Below are 19,752 nucleotides of genomic sequence, written 5' to 3'. Positions count from 1 at the left end.
ACTAAAACCTTCTCTCTCTATGTACTAAAAGTTTTCTCTCACCACATACTCAAAACATCTATCCCTACATAATAAAAATTTCTCTCTCCATGTACTCAAATCATCTCTCTCTATGTACTAAAACTTTTATCTCTCCATGTACTAAAATTTACTCTCTTTCTATCAACCTTAACTTTTTAAGAGTTAAGGTTAGAAAGTTAGAGTGAGCGTTATGATTAGAAAGAGTTTGAGAGTTACGATTAGAAAGTTGGAGTTTGAGAGTTAATGTTAGAAAGTTAGAGTTTGAGAGTTAAGGTTAGAAAGTTAGAGATTGAGAGTTAGAGTTGTAAAAGTTTGAGTCGAATATGAACTATCTTCACGGTAGTCCAAACTCTAACTTTTTGAGTGGTTATGAACCCAAAAAGTTGGTGATGCTAGAATAGATTATAAATTTCTCGATCTCATTATAATACCAGACTTTTTGGACTTTGGAATAAGAGAACACTTATGATAAAATTTTGATGCGAATTTTTTGGAAAATATGTATAGATTTTGTCTTTGAAATTGAAAATCTCTGTTATGTTCTTGGTGCAAGAAAATAAAATGAGAAATGTGTTTGGGTTCTTTTTCTAAAATCTAGATTGTTGCAGCATAAAATTGTCGATTCTTTTAGTAGTGAATATTTTCATGGTATTGTGTGAATGTTTATGAATCATGAATCAACATGGCGATAATGATCATTTTCAAGTATAGTTTTTAATTGTCTTTATTGTCAGATTATGCTAATTCAAGAAAGTTGTGAAGTCATGTGGTGCATTTTTCATCAATAGCTTTCTATCTATCTTTCAAATTTTAATTTATTGATGTTGAAAACAAATAAACCCATGATACGAGGGAGTTGCCCCTCTCAAACGCAGAGGAAGATTGTAATGTGGTATTGATTGATTGCAATCTCTCCAATTGTTGGCATGGTTGTCACTATTCATAGGGCTAACAGGGTCAGTTTCAGTAGTAACTTCACAGTGACAAATCTGTTTACCAATACATTCAGAGTAGTTAGAGCCCTTTGTATATGTATTGTGATCAATTCCTTCCAAAAGGTTGCCTTTCTTTGAGACATTATGCGATATTTTGTTAAATAGTTTGTGTGCCTTGTCATTCCCCTCACCATCAACCATGTACAAGTTGCAAGCTGGCATTATGGTTGATCCATCAATGTTTATTTTTTTGTTGTATTAAAATATCCTCCTTCACACTGACTACAAGTCATGGAATTCAATTTCCTAATACCATGCAATATGCCATGGTTTGGAGGTCTATTTGGAGTGTTACATCAAATAGTTCACATGCATTGTTATTTCAAACTCCATTATTTGTGATTTTGTGCAAAATTATGAGTTAGTGATCTAGGGACATTTTTCTTCATTGCTCCCATTCGATGGATGCTGTATGTCCATATTTTTCCAAACTCGATGCTTCCAAATTCCTTGAAGATCTAATCACAAGTTTGAAGGTGACTATCTCCTTAGTTGTTCATATGCTTGGACATCACCATAGCAATATAGAAATGGTTTATTACCTTCAAACTTGCATGGAATGTTGAGATTCATTACATAATAAGTTAATCACAAAAAGAGTTAACTACCTCCTTTGATTCCACTTCTAGCCATATCCTTAGTGTATGTGTAGGTAAGAACGCCATTTTATTTTCTTGAAAATAGGAGCTCGGGTTAGTGTTAGGGTTCAAAGGATCGAGTTAGGATTAGGGCAAAAAGTTAAGGTTTAGGAGAGAGAAGGAAAGGGACCAAGCGTTGGTTCCAATTCACAAACTCTAACTTTCCAACCTTACCTATCCAAAGGTTAAGGTTGATAGAAAGAGATTAAAAATTTAGTACGTGGAGGGAGAAAACTTTAGTATGTAGATAGAGGAGTTTTAGTATAGGGAGAGAAAAGGTTTTTGCATTTTAAATTTACTCTCATTCTCGAAGTAAACTTTCTTTTAACTTCTTGAGTAAATTATCAAGGTAACACGATGTAATTTAAAATAGATTCATAACTTTTTCTCACCTTTTTTTTTATCAATGTTCCTTTAATGGAGAAGTATTATAAAGATTCTATCATAAAGACTCTTCCTTATAGACAATATACATTACTCTTGTTTTAATTACTTGTATTTTTTCTTTTAATCGAAGTACATTTGCGATTTGGGTATAGGAAGCAAAGTAGCTTGTAGCTCATGAAGTTTGTACAAACTTCTCAATAATAGAGGGTAGTGCAAACATTATATCATGCTTTTAGAATCAAGTATAGGAACAAAAGGTACTGATTAATTTTTTAAGATCTTCACAAAGAATGTGAATACCACATTCTTCAAGGTAGTAGGATTATACACGTAGCGAAGACTTCACATAACTTAAAGTTATTCCTAATCATCTCACACAACTTAAATTCTTTCTTATCATCTCGTTCGCAATCAAGTATAATCATTCACCCAACAAAGTCATTCAATCACAAAACTATAATTGTTTCTTGTCACATTCACCCAACAAAGTCACTCAATCACACAATTGTAGTTGTTTCTTTGTCACACGTATGAGACTCTCCTTACCCAAGGGAAATCTAAGCCATTCTACCACATTCTTCAAGGTAGTAGGATCATACACCTAGCAAAGCCTTCACACAACATAAAACTACTCCTTATCATCTCACACAACTTAAGTTGTTTCTTATCATCTCGTTCACAATCTAGTTGAATCACTCACCCAACAAAGTCATTCAACCACTTATTATTTTCTCTCCAATATGAAACTCTTCTCTGAGGTCATTTTGTATAATAAGAAAATCCTTCCTCCTTTTTGGCACACTTGTATCTATTCAATGACTTGGTTTATACTTTTATGTTCTATAAGGAAAGAGACATCAATATTGGCTATATCTATTAGGGAAAGAGACACCAATATTGGATATAGCTAATTTTGTGTGCTTGCCTCTCCATAAACTAACTTTACTACTTAAAGGAAAAAATAATCATTTTTAAAGTACCATCATTCTTGCACCAATAACCACTCTCAAAATTGTGGACCAATGTCATAATAGTGGTTCACAAATCTCCACTCGTATTTACACAAATAGGCCAATCATCATAAAACAATTAAAAAAAGAATACAATATGATCAACTCCACTAATGGTGGACAAATGTGTAAATGTGTAAATTATGATTAACTACTGGTACATATAAAAAACAGTAAATTGGATAGTCTTGACGAAAAGTGCAAGTAAAAATTACATAATTTACAAAGGGATTTGTATTTGCCAAACAACTAAGTCTAGTAATAGAAAGTCAAGTTGAATGTCCTGCTTGTATGTTGTAATCCAGTGGAAAACATATCCAAGGATTTGTTAAGAGGGCTTTGCTGTTTTGGTAAGCTGGTCTAGTAAGCAGCAAAGTTATTTCTCACTAATGTTTGTAATCACTTTTGATCTTCGAAGTTCCTTAATTTCACTTAAAGGCTGAAATATGGTGTGATTATCCAGGGCGATATTGAAAAGTACAATTCTTTCTTTGTGGAGCAGGAAGAAGAGTACATTATTCGTGAAGAGGTATGGATGTGATGCATAGTTTTGAAATGTTTGTACAGCAGGAGAGAGAACGAACGGTTTAATTACTGATGTTTATCTTCTTTTGTTATTTTCAAAATTGTCCAAGAATTGAAAACGATATAAAAAATGATTGTCTAGATCAAACGTAATCTAACTCAAATAATATCATGAAGCTTTCAAATCCTTTGAACCATTGTTATCCTCGTCATCAAATAACATGTTAATCGGAAAGTTTACTCGAAAAGTTTACTGCATAACAACAAATCCATTTGAACTAAGAAGGTAATGGACGTAAATCGGAAAGTCTACTCGAAAAGCATCCTGCATAACAGATTCATTTGAACTAAAAAAGGAAATGGATGAAAAAAGCTTAAATGCCTAGACCTTTCCAACATCCTTAAATATCCATTGCAAAAATTCATTGTCCTCGCACATCATCCAAAGATGACAAACTTTTAGTTCAGGACGAATTTTTCTTTTGACCTACTCCCCTGAATTCTTCGCAACTAGCCAGAATTTTAGGATTGCAGGCCATGGCGACTGTGCCAGTCGGCAATGGATTCATCCGGATATCTCTCAAATTTCTTATCCGTTGCAGCGGCGCTTTCATTGAGTTGAACCCAGGAAGGCTTAAAATCAAGCATTAAATGTGTTTTAGTGGGAGGAACTGGCAGATCTGTATCAATGGCAGACGCAAAGGGGTGAATAAGGTGGGGCCATCGCGGATCGTCCAGCCACAGCGCAGATCCACACTTTTTGCAAAACCTTCTCCTAGCGCTGCTCACCTATAAATACAATCCCAGTTATGGATAGTTTAAAACCCTAAAAATATTGAACCAGTCATGTATCATTTTAACCCTAAAATATAAAACCAGCAATGGATCGTTTTAATTCTAAAATATAAAACCAATAATGGATCGTTTTAACCCTAAAATATAAAACAAGATTTTTTTAACCCTACCAGTCTCGGATCTTTTTAACCCTGAGAATATAAATCGCAGTCATGGGTCGTTTTAACCCTACAAATTCAACCACAAAAGAAAATCTCACCTGAGCAGAGGAATCCTCTGGATTTTGAATGGCGGCCTGATATACAGTAATGTTTTCTTCTCCGCTCACTGTTAAAGAGCTCGCTTCACCTGCCAGATTAATGGCGTAACCTCCGGCCCCCGCAGTCTTTCTGCATACTCCGCAATAGCATAACTGCGTTGAAAGAAATTGAATTCATTATTTTAAGACGAAGATTTGAAAGAAAATTTGACAGCGTCAAAAATACCTGGTAAGGCACGGGATGCTTGGACTCGCATTCAAATTTAACTGACCCGCAATGGCAACTTCCTTGTAACCTCATTTTTCTTGCGCTTTCGTATATTTTGTTTTGAAAACGGATCCTCTGCAATTCCTGAGTTATCGACCAAAATTTATCTATTTTAGAGCAGCGTAGTCATTATTGTGACGTGGGTTTGTGCATGTGTGCAACGTTACGACATTAGTCTTTTTATGGTGTTTGATAACAGTTGTATGTTTTTTTCTAGTTTATTAGTGCCTATCGTCTAAAGGCGGGGACATCGGGGACAATGTGTAGGGGAGAGGATCTACTAGTCGTGCACTTTAACTTTGGACCATTCAAAATCTATCTTAACGATAAAGAAAAATGTTAAATTTTTAATGACATCTTCTTCACCTAGTTAACAACTTATAACTAAGGTTTGGACTCGTCATTGTCAAAATCAATATCAATTCTATACCTCATAGTAAAAATTGTTCAAATTCTCATATTTCTAGTGTCCTGTGTATCATAGTCAATTACCACCCCCCATCTTTAGTTTATTACGTCCTGATAGTTGAACATTATATCATGTTAAAAATTTAATGTATGTATTTTTTCAGTATCTATTTATTAAACAAATTGTATTATATCATTAATATAAAAAAATCTACTAGGAAATCATAAAAACTAATCATCAAACGCATTTTGCCCTCACCCTAAACCTATTTTCCAAATGATACGCAAACATGTCTTAACTTGCTCCTTAACGATGCTTCGTTGCATTGATTCTCGCTGCCACTCTTCTGCCTCTAGTCTAATTGAACCCATCCCTGAAATTGCATCTAAAAGTTTTAACCTATGGTTTTGTGCAATTGAATATATTCGTTGATTTTTTATTATATTATTTATATTTTTCATTGGTAGGAACTATTTTTGTTTATAGTTATTTTTATATCAATCAACAAATTTGTTGAAAAATATGGCTTTTATATTTGGCACTATCATTCTTCTAATTCACATACATGCAAGGATAGGTGGGCCATGTAGCACTCTAAAAACATTTAACATACCTTGTTTGTCTTATGTATTTGAGCAATTTTTGTGCTACACTTTCATAGTGGCTCAACTCTAAATATCATGTAAGAGTTATAAGGGAGTTGAATATTTTATCCTACTGTGGACACCTTTATGCTCATTTATGTTGTTTTCTATATATCTTTTTCATCAATGTGAAACAAAGTGCAAGGGATTTCCATGTTCTGGTATGTCACTTGTCCCACTCGTTTATCTCTTCATTGATATGCCAATATACTTATTAACCTAGAGAGATTTGCAAAATCTTGTCGTCAATGATGATATTTTTCCAAAAGTTTTCCAAGGATCCATGGTACCTATGTTTAGGAGGAGGTTCCAGGTTATGCCCTAGATATTAGGTTTTCAAGCTTGAGATGTATCTCTTTCTCCATGCTTCATTAAGAAATGCAAGTGAACTTGCAAGTTCATCTTAGACTTCTCATTTGAAGTTGCTCCTACTGTAGTATGTAAGAAAATAACAATTGATGATCAAGTGGGAAGGAGTGGAATATTGACATTACAATTGGTGATCAAGGGTATTGCTCTTCACCTTTCTCTTCTACAATAACCTAATTACTGCTACCAGAAGATCAACTATGTTGTTGACTTTATTTTCTCCCCAAAACATTGATATATCTTTGATTTTACTCTTGCGCATGTGCTAAACTACTATAAAACAATGTATGTTCATCTTGATGATTCCTAATAAATTCATTAGAGTAGCATAAAAAATTATTCTCTTTATCTTATTATAAGTTCACCTGTTAACCAAAGTAATAAAATGGTAAATATAGTTGTCATTATTTGAAGCTTTTCTTATTATTTAATGCAAGGATACATAACATTCTAGTCCTACTACTTTTGCATCTTGATTTTCATCCCTTTCCTACTTTCTAGGGTTCTTTGTTAGCAAAACAACCATGACTAAAATCATTAAGGTATCATATGCAATATAAAGTAATTTTTGTTCCTTCACATTTTTTTATTTATAAATATGCCAAACAATTTTTAATTAAGTATTTATGAAGACTTTCGAGGGATTGTTTTATTTATTTTTTATTTAATTGTAGCAAGGTATCCCCAAATTTTGATTTTTTCTTATTTGCATAATTGTTTATATGCCTAATTTTTCCCTCTAAAGTCAATTCTAAAGATTGCTGTACACTATATTTTTAATTGAGTCATTTTTTCTTACTAAAATCCTATATTTGCATGTATTATCTTCAATTTTCATAGAGAACAATGGAACATTGTAGAAATGGAAACATTTTGCAATGAAGACTATTCAATTTTCATTGATGTTTTTCTATCATGTTGTAAATTAAACCATGTAGTTTGTATCTTTCTTGGGATCGATTCAATTCCTCCCAAAAAGTTGTGGGATGCAGGATTATGGTTTGACATTTAAATCATCCAATGACTATTGTTATATTATGCTGTAGTAACTATGTTATATTTTTTAGTATCCATCGAGGGTTATGTTTCATGTGCTTATTGGTTGTGCAATATGTGTTGTCTAGGTTGTCTATAGTGATGTGAATTATCAAATGCAAGCATGACATAATCTTCTTAGTTTTTATTCTTTTGTCATTGTTTTCAATGGAAAAATAAGAAGATCAACACCTTGGTTTGAGCTTAGTTAAGAGCCTTTTATTAATATAGGATATAGGATGCACATAGTAATGTATTAGGCAACTATTTTTTTCTTGCACCATGACTACAATAGTGATATGATTAAATGAGGTTTTATCTTCTAAGAACCATGAAAGATATCTACTTGATAATCACAAGAATATAAAGGCAACGATCATGTTGTATCAACTCAAAGGAAATTTGTAGCAAGGAATTATCCCTCATGCATACTATATAGTTGTGGTGATTAGTAGGAATATATTATAATCATGAATGCATGTATGGATTCAACTATAATTCAAACATGCATCCAAAGGTTGATTCACATAGTCAACAATGTGTTGGTGCAAATTCTTTGAACTAATGAGAATCTATCAATTACATAATCAATAGGTTTAATGAGAAGGATAAGAGATCTTTATTGATATAGTACTAAGCAATTGGTTGATGTTGGTTCATTTTATATGTTGTCTACAATGTAAATTTTGATTCAAAGACAATGAAAATAATATAATCTTCCTTTTTGACACTTGGATATTTCCATTTATCTTTTCAGATGAGCTATGGTGTAGTGGTAAGGCTAGAATAATTGCCATGACACTTGGCTAGTTATGAAGGTGATCAAAGGACATGGCTAGGTGAAAATTATGGATGAATTTTTCAACATAGTGGAAACTCTCAGATTGCACATTCTTAGAATGAATGTTTCTTGAGATTGATAGTGGGATATGCATACACAGTGTTTCTTGTTTTCTTGACAAAAAGGAAGCAAATTTTGCATGGGCTAAATCATAGTATATGTCACAAGAAAAGGAATTAGGGTCTCTCATTAATTGTTTAAAAATATTGATAACAATAGTTTCTTGTGTTTTGGCTACGTATTCATGCAATATGATCCTTGGTTAAATGAATTGCTAAGATGCTTAAAAAAAGGATTTAACAATTAAATCTTTATAATATTATTAATCTCATCATTAAGTATATTGATCACTCTTTTTTTTCAAGTGTAATTACAAAGTATAGCATTGTGGATCATAGGGATTGGTAATCTCAGTATTCAAGGTGTTTTTTTGTGGGGTAAATTTACCTCTAACATCTATGCGCTATGAAAATGTAAACTCTTCTCTAGGAGGGTCTTTCCATGTTTTTTTTATGATACTAATGGTAAATTATGTTTCTACTTCACTTCATTCATCATCATATTTTTTGTTTTGCAAAATCGTAAAAGCTTTAATTTGTCAACATCATTACTATAAAGTGATTGTCAAGATTTTTTGTCCTCTTAATTGAGAATCTCTCCTTTTGTTACTTTCGTAACTTCATGGACTCCTTTAGAAGTAACTTAAGAAATCAGCATGCCACAAAGCAAGAAAATGTTGGATTAAGTATATGAGAAACAAGATACTGAGAGTATGATAAAGAAGCCCACCGCAAATCTGGCTCTGCATGAGTGGTTGTTGTTGCTTATCCATGAGCACTTCAAGGCTCAGACTATAAGCATTGCTCCCCCTTAGGCAAAGAATGTGGAGTCTGGTAGTTCTAATTACTCCTCTGATTCAGAAGATATACAGAGCCTCAGCTCTAAGGAAGGAGGGATCCCTTCTTTGGGGAAATTAGCAACCCACCAAGCTAATAAATTTCCCTCCCCATGAACCCTAGAAAAAAAAGCCCTAGGGATCATGGGTAAAAGCCTCCTGAGAAGGATGAGGAGGGAGACAACAATGATGAGGAGCCGGAGTCTGAGGAGGTGGTTAAGGAGACGCAGGAGGAAATTAAGGATGAAAGTGGAAGGAAGAAACACAAGAGGGAGAATTTGGAGGAAGTGCGCTCTTAGTTTGAGGAGGTGTCAGTGTTGCCCCTATCTCTTGTCCACCTCCAAGCCCAACCTAAGGAGCAGAAAGAGGAGAATGCAGGGAATGTGGAAGGGGAAGTGTAGGTCAATGATAGGAGTAAAGCTTGGAAAAACTTTAATGTCAGGACTTCAAAGATGGGCATCTTCAGGGAGGCCATGAATCCCCAAGTCCTCGTGGAAAATCAAGATGAACCACAGCTAGAAGAACTCATTGACCTAGCGATAGTGGCTATTTCGGACAGAGCCAGGGAGACAGGGATGAACCTCTTGAATAATGCTCGTAACAATATGATTGACAATTTTAGATCAATCAAATGGCTTTTCGATGAGCTGGAGGAGGTCAAAGAACAAGTGAGACATATTGAGGCAACAAGGAATGGGATGGATGCTAACAGGAGGATAGATTCAACTAACAGGCTCAATCTGGTGCAAAGAAGGATACACAATCTGGAGAACTACAATCACAACCTTGCGAATCAAATGTTCTCTTTGTTAAGCTCCATTGACAACAACATCATCTCTCTTACGGGCTGGATCAAAGACAGAGAAATGCAGGATGATGAGGAAGGAAAAGATAGGGAAGAAGCCAGAATGGAGGATGACTCTGCAAAGGACAACACCATTCCCGATTAGGACCAGGAGGACCAAAGGGTGCAACAACTGGAAGCGGAGGAGAATCAACTGGCCTTCAAGGCTGCTTAGGTTATGCAAGAGCTGGAGCAAAAGAACGAGGAATAACTCTCACCTGTTCTTTTGTTTTTCTATGTCTTTTGGCTTTTGTTCTGGCTTTAGGCCGTGGTAATACTTGTCTTTTTTCTTGGTCTTTTCTCATAACTTTACTTTTTGGTTGGGCTTTATGCTTATTATCAACCTCTAAACTTATACTTTTTTGGCTGGGCTTTCATGCTTATTATTAGCCTTATATGTTTTAACTATTAGGTTTCAGGATCCCTGTAAAACCTGTTTATCTAATAAAAAACAAGATATTGAGAGTGGGAGGAGGGGAGGGAGGGGAGGGGGTGAATCAGGATTTTAAACTTTTGACTTAAAAACCAATTTCATTAATTCATATCCAAATCATCATATAGATTTATCAATAAAGTTGCAATGTTAAAACATAAATGAAGTACATCACATCCATAAAATTTCAACACATATCACAATGATTTGGTTACGTAGAAACACTTCAAGATGAAGGTAAAACTGGGGTGGGGATGAAACCCATAAATCTTAACTGTTGCAACAATAAATTGAACTTGTTAAGGTTACAATGTTTGATCATAAAATATGATCTACCCTATGAGGGGTCTACCTTGTTAAAAGCCTAAGAGACTATTAGGTCTCACCTTGTTAAAAGATTTTACACTCACAATAAAGTAAGGATTTTGTTAGGAGGTTTATATAGATCTGTTAAGAGATTTACCTTCTTAATTACAAAATAAATGATTCAGTACCTAACCCTTTATATGTTGTGCAAGATGATCTTGGGTCTCCTCTTTCCTATAACTCTGATCTGATTCTCCTAATCTAATAACTTTGTTTAGTCCTTCATTGCTTTGATTGCTCTCTGTTGGATCTATCTCTAAAACTTCATTTTATTCCTTCACATGTGCATTCACTCCTTATGCATATCTTCTTCTCGATAACAAATATGATTCTAGGGTACAAATCCTCCTTAAATAGATGTTCTATGAAATTTCTAGATCTTGATTGATGACTTAAATTTCATCATATTTTTCCATTTATTTCCCATTTCTAATTGGTTGAATTGTACAACTAGGGATCATTATCTTCTACAATGACATGTAAACAACATTTAATATGGCTCTACAAATATTAAATGTTATAGAAATGTCAGCCAAAATGGTATACATATGAGTTTGTGCCATTACAAACTCTCATATCAAAACTGAACTACTTGGCACTTGAATGCTCTAACGCTTAGTCATGTAGAAACCTTCATGGTGTTACTCAACTTCTATATGTCTATTTTCTTGGCTCTTGATAACTTTTCAATATGCTTGGTCTTCATTAAATTGCTTAGCTCATACTTCTACTAAGCTCACATATTTGCTTAGTCTCTACTGAATGCTTGATCACAATGACGACCTCGTAATCTTGTCTAGTATATGACTTACAAATGACTAAGTGTTTGGACACTAATCAACATCATAGGCTTAGAGATCAACATAAAAATATGATTGTTTATTGTACAGGTGTATAGAAGGCACAAGATAATTTATAAAGAAGATTTAATGCTTTCCACACAAGCACTTTCCAAACATTTTTCATTGTCTAATAATTATTTAAAAATAAAAAATAATGAGGGACTCATATTAGACAAATGATGTTTTTCCCAAAGCAGTCTCAATTTTTGAAAAAATATGGCAATGAATTAACAACCACCATATGAATTTTATATGATCTTTTTCTCATTAGGCCATTAAATTAAAATGAACTTTCTAACTATTATCTCTTATTAACCAAAATAAAAACTGAAAAAGATAAGAATAATGAAATGACCGATGCATTTCAATATGACTAAAATCTTGATATATCTTGGCTCTCAACATTCAAAATCTAGGTGTTCTAGTAAGATACAATGCTTAAAAACTAACTCATCAGTTTTTTTATACCATTTTTTTTCTAGAATTGACAGCACCTGTACATTTTGTTGAATGTTGCAGATAGGCAAATATGCCATATTGAAGTTTTCATTAGAAAGTTTAGCAAATGCCTTTAACATTAGCACACAACAAGTAAAAGAACTACAATCAGTAATATATTTGTATGGAATCAGACTAAAGAGAATATCTAAAAGTGGACATGTTTTGAGAAGAGCTACAATTAGTAACATTTTTTTATGGAATTAGACTAAAGAGAATTTCTAAAAGTGGATGTGTTCCAAGAAGAGATGTTACTACAAACTATTAGACATAACTCTGGAAATACTCTAAAAAATAAAACGCATATATTCTTCATGATGTGTATTGTTTTTGGATCCAAGCATTTTATGTTCAACTAAAAACAACCTAATTTGTGAAAGGGAATTATGCGAAATATCTTTTATCAAAGGTTTCATGTTAAATCTTTTTGAATATTTTTTTTTAAAATAAGAGTTGAGAAATGAAGGACCATTTCAATAGAAATTCTCCAATCTCTATTTCATATTATTTGAACACTATCTTCAACAAACTATTATTTTAGGGTTTATGTCAAATTCATGATTGTCTTATCATGGTGAATTATTTTATGTTCTTTCAAATATCTTCATTTGTTTAAGAGGTTTCAATCTTGCATCTTAATTTGGTATCAACTATGATCTATAACAAACATGTTATCGCTAAACTTTTGAAATCATAATAGTTTCTAACCAAAATAATTAAATACATTTATATTTAATTTATTTTTTTGTATAGTTATATGCAATTGCGTTTTAGAATACTTCAATAAAATTATTTTTAATTGGGATATCAAGTACTACTAACTTTAACATTGATTTTAGGCAAGAGCCTACAACACAATGGTAACTTGTGAGCCTCTTATGTGGGAGGTCTTGGGTTCAAATTTGTTTAACACATAAAAATATTTAATTACAATAAATAATAATAATTAATCTAGGCTTCGACCATTTACCAATTAAAAAAAACTAAAAAAACTTTAATATTAATTTTAGATGATGTTAAAACATGGGGAAATATTTTGATAAAGCTTCACATATTGGAGTAACTTGCCAATTGAAAGCATGTCAGAATTGCAATGTGTAATTAGGTTGGGAGGGGTTAAGGTTGCTTGAGATCAAGTTATTTTTAGCCTAAACAATGTTTTCTTAAAAAATATTGTAGAAATATCATGCTTCTTGAAAGTTAAAATAGAATTGCAGTGAAAAACTTCTCTCCAAAATATTTTTAGATGGAATAAAGAAAAATTCAAAGAGGAAAAAATAGGTCATTCCATGCAACATTGGTGTATTATATGTATGCAAGCTTTCTCTTAGGAAAGAAGAAAATGCCAACAACTGGTAGTATTTTGCAACAAAAAGGCACTTGGTTGCAAGGCCTATATTTAAATGTTTCTTTCCATCCTAGAATTCAAGGTTGCAAGGAATTTAATGAAAAGCTTCTCTACATCTTAGAATGTGCAAAAGTTAAAATTAAAGTATTCATATACTTAACAATTTTAGATTTACAAGAGCTCAAATAATTGAAAATATCATATTTGTCCATATTCAAGTGACAATAGTTTTTCTTTAGATTGTAGATATTAAATATTGTCTCTATGATTCAATTAGTAGGTCATTTGATCTAGAGTATAGAGTACATTTTTAAATGCTTCTTACTTCTTACTTCTTTTTTGTTTTACATGAGATTTCAGCTCTACAGAGCTCTTGTTATGTTTTTAGGTTTATGTATGTTGAGAGTCATATGTGATGGTGGTAATTCTTGTGAAGATTTACATATCTTAATTCTCTTATGGTATTGAAACTTACTATCTTTCAGGAGCATAAATTCTTCACTATTAGATTTGAAATAAAATATTTAGTGGTATTCTTGAACTTATAGTGCTTTGGATTAAGGACAAGTCTTGATACAAGCTTCCACTTTCTTTTCAACTTTATGTAAGCAACTTGTAGAGGTAATGACTATATAGAAATTTTATTTGAAGCTTCTCATTTTTCAATAGTCATCTTAGTTATATATTCTTGTCTTTAAATACTAATAATAATCTATGCAATATAATTAAGTTGTTTTATTATATTAGGGAAAGATTTCAATTTATGATTTTCTTATGGTAGAGAATTTGTCTAAGAACACTTTGACTAGTTAAATTTAAAGAATAAAATGCACTTAAGCATCACATGGGGACATGGTGTAATACATGATAATTCTCTATCCAAATCTCATTTACTATTTTAATTTTGAGATTAGGAAACTTCTTTAGTCAAATTTGATCAAGAGATTTGCAATTTTGAACAACCTGGCCTCCTTAGACAAGGTTTCTAAATTACAAATTTCCAAAGTGTCTTCACAATCGACACCTTGAGCACTCCATGAAAAATGTGTCACTTTGGCTCCATTGTTTTCTTATTGCAAAATTAATAATTTTTATTTTCCAACCCCTCTTTAGGAAGTCTCATAAAAGTAGGAGAAGATTGTTAACTTTGGTTTGACTATATAAGTTTCAATAGAATTTACTCTAAGATATGTTGTTAATTTAATTTTATCAATATTTATTTTTTGAAATTAATTTTAATTTTAGATCATATAAATTTTATGATCTAAATTTGGTTTAGATGTGTGAAGTTGATTAAGGTTATTTTCATAAACATTGAATTAATATTTGAATTTGTATATACATGATCATTGATTTAAATTTTAAACCAAATATTATGTATCTTTGTATGACACATTTGTGTTAATCTATGTATTATTTTGTTATATTTAAATATATTCTTCTTTTAATTATAACTTATTAAAGAGATTATAAACAACAATTTTATTAGATAAAACTCATGAAGAAACTATAACAACATTATTAGGGCATGCATCAACATGCATCATCATGTTGATTTAGATGAATGGTACTCCCATACATTAGATTATCTACAAGATGATAGTTTCTTTATTCATCCACAAGAAACACTAGATCTCAAATAAAAAAGCATTCAATTAGATATATCATTCTATTTAATGTTCTGCATAGAAGGGGCTAAAATGATCTTCTGCTTTGATGTCTTACTAAAATCAAGATCCCTATGGCTCTTGAAGAAGCACATTCAAGTTGCAAGCAGTATTTTTGGTGAAAATCTTCAGTTCAAAAATGCTTTAAATGGGATACTATTGGAAAAATATGGAAAATGACTCTTTTGCCTTTGTAAATAAATGTCATCAATGTTGGTGAGAACGAGCATAATAGATTAATTCATGCCTCTTTCCCATGAGTTGCACTCCCAAGTTTCTTTGTGGTCTTTTAATATATGGGTTTAGTATCTTATTAGAAATATATCTCATGCTTCTTACAAGGACATATATTTATCAATATTGTATATTATTACTTCACTAAATGGGTTAAGCCTATCCCTCTTTGATCCATGATTGCTGATGCTATTTTCTAATTCATCCAAGATTACATTATTTATTGATTTGATATACCTTCCACGTTAATTTTTGATAATGAAACTTCATTTAATAAAAAAAATGTGAAGTTCCTCAAGAAATATCATATTAAACGTTATTTTTATAATCCTTATTATTAGAAATACAATAGGGAAAGTAAACTCGGGAGGGGGGGGGGGGGGGGGGGGCGGGGTGTGAATTAGTCCTTTAAAACTTTAACCATAAATTCATTCACCACACATCCATCTCACAAGTTGCATATAAACTGAAATAGCTAGCTAAACATATTCATCCATAGTATGAAAGAAAATAACATTCAACACATGTATGAAACAAGATATTTGGTTACCCAAAAACACTTGAATGAGAAGGTAAAACTGGGGTGGGGATGACACCCACAAATCTCCACTACTGCAGTAATAAAGTGTATCCAATGAAGGTTACAATGTTTAATCATGAAACATGATCTACCGTGTGAAAGGTCTACCCTATTAAAGGCTTACAAGATTGTTAGATCTTAAATTGTTAAAGGATTTCAACACCCTTTTAGAAGTGTGTCTAATAAAAGTACTTTAACTTATAATGAATTAAGCACCCTGTTAAAGGATTTACAACAACCTATTAATACTATTTTGTTAAGAGATTTAACTCATTCACCACCTAGAATATATCAACAATGATCTTTTGGTTAGCACTCTGCTGCTAGATAAAAAATCACCTCTTTCCTAATGTGTACTTGATCCTTATTGATTAGATGTATCTCTTTTGTCCTCTAATTCCTTTCTTGTGTTCTCCTCTAACCGATTCTTCAATGTATCTCAATTCACAACTCCTTAGTCACCATGAATGCTCTATTTGCACATGCAAACTTCTCTATTTTCTCCTTCCACATTCATATAAAGTTTAGGGTTTGTCCTCCTTAAGAAGACCTAGATGACTTAGGGTTAGGTATGAATCATCGATTGTGATTCATCCATTTTTCCATTTAAAACATCCCTTCAACTGATTGGTTGAATGTACAACATAGGGATCCTCAATAAAGATTCATCCTTATCATCTAGAATTGAAAAAAATCCTTATGTCAGCTCAAAAATAGTTTACATAGAAGTTTGTGCCATTACAAACAACTATGTCCAAAACTATTTACTCGAAACTTGAAGTGTCTGATGCTCAACATCCACTATCTCATCAATGTTGTAACTTAGCCTCTAAATGACTTGGCATCCATTGATCACTCAACATTTGAATGACTTGACACATACTATATATCTCTTGCTTGACATATACTATCTAGCAACTTATGCTCGACATACGTTACTTGTTTGACATGAACAAAGTAAATGACTTAAGTATATTGTCACTCATATGTCAAACCAATATGAGATTAACAATCTCCCCCTTTGACATGAGTGGAAAAATATTTGGTCATGAATGAATATCCCTATCTCTTCAAGCATAAATTAGATAATATCCATTAGTATTTGGTTTACATACAAAATTTCAAAAAACTTCAAAATTTTGCAAAACTTATGACTCATCAATCATACCTCACAATTCTATAACTCTCCTCGAGTTGATTGTTCCATTCTGATTCTGAATACCTTGTGTTGGCTCTATTTTTGTAGTCTCTTTTTGGTCTTCCCCAAAACTTATCTCTCCTTTCATGCATTCTCTCGCCCTTTCTTCACTCCTTCATCCAAAATTCATTCTCCCCCTTTTGAAACTTATGTCATGGGTTGTACATGAATTGTGTGTATGTCCAAGAAAGATTTATGAACCTCCATTATAATTTTTAGAGCTGCATCCTAGTTATCACATGCTACTTCCAATGATTTGATTTGGATAGATAGCTTGGTAGGGTGAACTAAGCCATCATGTGTAGAAAGATGGGGGATCTTTCTTCATTACTATTTTTGTAAAGGCTAGTTCCTAGTGTAGTATCCCCATGTGTGGAGTTAGCATGGACTAGGTACTGATCAGTGAAGCCCAAATATTAGCATCTTGAGCTTGTAATGCTGCTAACTAAGCTTGGGTGTTTAGCAAATTCTTGAAGTTCTTTTGACTCTGAGCTAGAGAATTAGGTAGAGTAGTACCTATTAGCTTTGTATCTCCTTGTAGAGTGTCAACATGTTGTTGCACTTGTGTGAATAGAATTGTATCGCACAACTTGGTGTACAGAGAGAAAAATATTCTCTAAAACTTTCTTTACACTCTCAATCTTGGTTGCTAACAACTTGGTGTAGTGCAATGACACTAGATATTTGGTCATCCAGCTTGGTTCGAAATTTCTTATCAGACCATTTGAATAATTTTATATTGGTATCTAGGTCTTCATCATTGATTTTTTCTACAATATTTTCCAACTGCTCAATGATTGGATTGGATTCATTAGGTGCAAGGAGGCTGAATGCATCAATAATTATGCCCTTGATGTCATGAAGTGCTTGTTTTTACCTATGCTCCCTTTTGAGTAGTTTTTGGTGTTTCTTTCTTGCCAGAGCATCCTATTGCAATTGTTGTAAGATCACACTTTGGTAACTCAATCACTGCATCTAAGTTGATGTGACCTTGGGATGTCACTTCATCAACCTTAGATGTGTTAGGAATTGGCCTTGATGCTTGCAATGGTGTAGCTTCAGTACTTGGCTTGTGAAGTGCCTGACTAGGAGTAGGCATAGTAGTGTTTGGTAATGTAACTAGTGTCTGTATTGCTATTATTTCCTCTAGCTTTATAATTGTTGCCATGATTTTAGTCTCCTATATTTTTCAAACTTTTAGGATTAGTGTTGATTCAATATGATGTCAAGTTTGAGTCTAGATTGCCTATAGGATGGCCTTTCTTCTCATCATTCCTTTGATTTAACCTAATGTAGGAAATCATATGAGAAAATTTCTAGTCCATGACTAGGTGATTATGGTTTGGGAGGATTTGTTATGCATTTTCTTGATGAGAAGAAGGTCTGGATGTTTATAATGATTCATAATTCCTTGTTCCTAATCATGTCCAAGACAAATAATCATGTTGAGAAGTAGTTCTTCATCTCTAAAAGTTTCTAATTCCATGGTCAAAGATTATATCTAGAGAAGGATACATTTTCATAGGTACATATAGAGAAAATGAAGAAGAGAATGCTGAAGATTGAAGATGAATATTTATATATAGGTCATGAGAACAAGTTAGAAGCAAGAATCAATTAGATTCAACACAAAATGGACATTCAAAAATGTAGAAATTGTGAAGAACATAGTAAATGGTGGCAAAGACTAAAGTTGGAATCAATTCGACGAATCAAACACATTTGATCATCCACATCACCAAATTGACAAGTCAAATGAGCAAAATAATGCATTTCATTGGTCAATTGAAAATTCAAAGTCTTACATGTCACTTGGGCCCCCCTTTTTAACATAAGATCATGCATGTTCCTAGCAATTTGATCTTGAAAGGTCAACGCATGATACTTTCTTGCATTTTGGAAGTGTTTGAGAACTAAACAATGCAGGAAAGTGATACTTCAACACATTTCTTGAGGGGACCATTACATTCAATGAAATGCCATGAAGCAAAAAGGTCCATGTCAGATTCTTTGGTCAATAAAGTACTTCCACCTATCTTTCATGAAGTATATGAGGTATATAGTTAGAATGTGGACCCACATCATAAACTAAACAACGAAGTCTTTTCGATGAGCCATCAAATCTTAGAAGATCTAGGGACATCGCTTTCCCACTTTTTAGAGATGCTTGAGGTTTACACAATGTAGGGAAGTGATAATGAGACATGTCGAATGGTGAACCCAAAAAAGAAATACAATAGTGGCGGTAAAGGTTTAAAATGATTTAATTGTAGTCATTAATTTAAGATCAATGGCTAGAATTTGAAAAGGCAACAACCATTAGAATATGAATTATATGGATTTGGTGCCAATGTGACTATTGCAGATCATAAAGGAATATGAACATTTTTGAAGGTTTCTAACCATTTCTATTTTCTTTCTCTAATGTATTAGATTTAAATTGATGACTATTGGGTTTCTAAGAAATTCAAGTGCTCTATCAATGTAACTGATAAATATGTAACTGGCCAAGAACCCTAAAGGGGAGGGTCTACATATGTAATTTTCCAAGTTAATGGATAGGATTGACAATTTTATGCAATTTCTCCCCCTGTATTTCCAAATATTGAGTGAGAATTGAGAGGTTGTATGAAATGAAGGATTTGTATGAT

At 32.7% G+C, this 19,752-nt stretch overlaps 1 protein-coding gene and 1 long non-coding RNA gene across 2 annotated transcripts; one reads left to right on the top strand and one right to left on the bottom strand.

The window, feature by feature from the left end:
- Nucleotides 1-3,287: 3,287 nt before the first annotated feature.
- On the top strand, nt 3,288-8,414 carry LOC149543135 (uncharacterized). The gene is made up of 3 exons (XR_016355597.1): nt 3,288-3,401; nt 3,515-3,580; nt 8,113-8,414. It is a non-coding gene; the product is annotated as an uncharacterized LOC149543135 (long non-coding RNA).
- Nucleotides 3,918-5,089, bottom strand: LOC149543136 (uncharacterized). The gene is made up of 3 exons (XM_089798039.1): nt 4,857-5,089; nt 4,631-4,783; nt 3,918-4,365 (listed from the first exon to the last, which is right to left on the bottom strand). Exons 1-3 carry the CDS (start codon nt 4,929-4,931, stop codon nt 4,099-4,101), a joined length of 495 nt encoding a protein of 164 aa, XP_089654165.1. The 5' UTR covers nt 4,932-5,089; the 3' UTR covers nt 3,918-4,098.
- Nucleotides 8,415-19,752: the final 11,338 nt, after the last annotated feature.

This window comes from Cupressus sempervirens, chromosome 8, assembly GCF_028749045.1.
Source record: "Cupressus sempervirens isolate cs-2001-9-10 chromosome 8, ASM2874904v1, whole genome shotgun sequence".
NCBI classification, from domain to species: Eukaryota; Viridiplantae; Streptophyta; class Pinopsida; order Cupressales; family Cupressaceae; genus Cupressus; species Cupressus sempervirens.
This window is presented reverse-complemented; position numbering and strand designations above follow the sequence as displayed.